The sequence below is a fragment of the Myotis davidii genome, unplaced genomic scaffold (assembly GCF_000327345.1).
Source record: "Myotis davidii unplaced genomic scaffold, ASM32734v1 scaffold223, whole genome shotgun sequence".
NCBI classification, from domain to species: domain Eukaryota; kingdom Metazoa; phylum Chordata; class Mammalia; order Chiroptera; family Vespertilionidae; genus Myotis; species Myotis davidii.
The window spans coordinates 901,969-903,754 of NW_006294609.1; the positions used below are offsets into that span (position 1 = coordinate 901,969).

Consider the following 1,786-nt stretch of genomic DNA (forward strand, 5'->3'; position numbering starts at 1 on the left):
GGGGACCTCCCTCGGCTCTCGGTTGCCGCCTCTGACAGAGAACGAGCGGGGCGGTCACCGCAAACAGAAAGCGTGCCCGAGCCATCCAGCCTCCAGGCACAAACCTTCGCCTTCTCTTAGGCCCTCGCTGGTGCTTCGTCCTGGCACCCAAAGCGCTAACCACAAATCTAGTTCTTAGCCCCCGAGCTGTGGCTGAGTGCTGGGGGTGGAAGGCACGCTCCCAGCTAATGCTCCATCCAACCTCAGCCTGGCCTCGCCCGCTCCCCTCCCCCCACATCCCCAACCTGGAGACCACCCACCATCATCAAATGTAACCCTTTAACACCTGCAGGGGGATTACATCTCCTTCTTTAAAAGACAAGGCTTCTAAGGCCCAGGTTAGTCACCTGCCCAAGGTCACCCAGGTGGATGGTCAGGGTAGAAAAGAAGCCAGAATCTCAGCCAGGCAGGCTCCTTCCTGCCGCTTGTGGGCCAAGGTGTGTGCCCATATTTTGCAGACCTCCTCTCCTGTCAACTCCTATTCGGGCCCAGAACCTTCTCTCTACCTGGTCTCTCCCCCAGAAACGAACCTGGGCTGTGGTTAGAGAAAAGAGAGCCCACCCATCTCCCCAGACCCCACCTCAGTTCAACGCAGGGCAGCACAGAACCCCGCTCTGCAGCCTCGGCTGTGAGTCCAGCCCCCCGTTAACAGCATCACCACACCATCCCTCTCCATGCTGCCTGTACCCCCGCGCACAGAGATCTTTTAAGCTGGAGCAGTTCCCTGGGCGGGAGTGAGGCTTAAGCAGAGTGTGCTCACCCTCGTGGGGCACGCAGTACACAGGGCCTTCGTCAGTGGTGTCGAAGGAGGAGAATGAGGCCCGGGAAGACCAGGATGGTGAGGGCTGCTCCAGCCCCGATGGTGGCTCCAGGAAGCTGCAGTTGAGTGTGTTATCCAGATCGTGATGGGCCACTAAGGGAAGAGGGAGGCACGGCTGACAGGGGGCCAGCCCTGCCTCAGAGCCTGTGCCCTCCTGCCACAAATGATGGAGCACCAGCCCTACCCTGCCTGTGAGTGGCACAGGCAATTCAACAGGCAGTGACAACAGAAGCAGAACCCCTCACCCAGGGCCCTTTGGTAGGGCGGAGGGCTCCAGAAAGGACCCAGGGCACTGCAGGGGATCCAGGCAGGACCCTCTCCTGCCAACTGGTGCCAGCAATTCCCTTGCACAGGTGCCACAACTCCAGGTGAACACACCAACATATACTCCTACAAACTGGGGAGTGGGGGGGGGCTGTCCGACCCAGATGTCCACACACCCTCATGGCACCCCAGATGCAAGCACTCACACAGAGTCAGAGCCCAAAGCCTCCCACACCTGCCTGCACACCTAGGCCTCCTACCTTCCTCCCTGGGCTCGCGCACATTATCATCCCCTTTTTCCTTCTCTTCCGTCGCACCACGCCCACGCCCACCCACATCAACATTCAGGGCCCAGCATTTCCCCACACCGACACCTTCACACCCATTTCCCAGCAGCCTCTTGCGGAAGAAGGTGTTCCCCCAGCGACCCTGTGCGGGTATCTTTACCTACGACCTTGGGTAGCTTCTGCCTGCGGAGCGGGATCCGGGGCAGCTTCATGCTGATGCGGCTGAAGCGTCCGCACAGTCGTTGTGGCGGCTTCTTCCTCCCAAGTGAGAGCTCCCTGCGGGGCGGAGCGGGGGCGGGGCCTGAGTGAATGGGGCGGGGCTGGGGCGGGGCCTAGAGGGAGGTTCGTTCTCCGAGGGAGCGGAAAGGGAAAGGGA

The 1,786-nt window shown here is 60.9% G+C and overlaps 1 protein-coding gene across 1 annotated transcript in view; it reads right to left on the reverse strand.

The window, feature by feature from the left end:
* Positions 1-1,721, reverse strand: part of SCARF2 (scavenger receptor class F member 2) — a 4,108-nt gene extending 2,387 nt beyond the window's left edge. Inside the window, exons 1-3 of the mRNA XM_006768957.2 lie at positions 1,571-1,721; positions 800-952; positions 7-31 (exon numbers count right to left, since the gene is read on the reverse strand). Coding sequence (XP_006769020.1) covers positions 7-31; positions 800-952; positions 1,571-1,622 — 230 coding nt within the window. The 5' untranslated portion in view covers positions 1,623-1,721. The remainder of the gene's footprint in view (positions 1-6; positions 32-799; positions 953-1,570) is intronic.
* Positions 1,722-1,786: the final 65 nt, after the last annotated feature.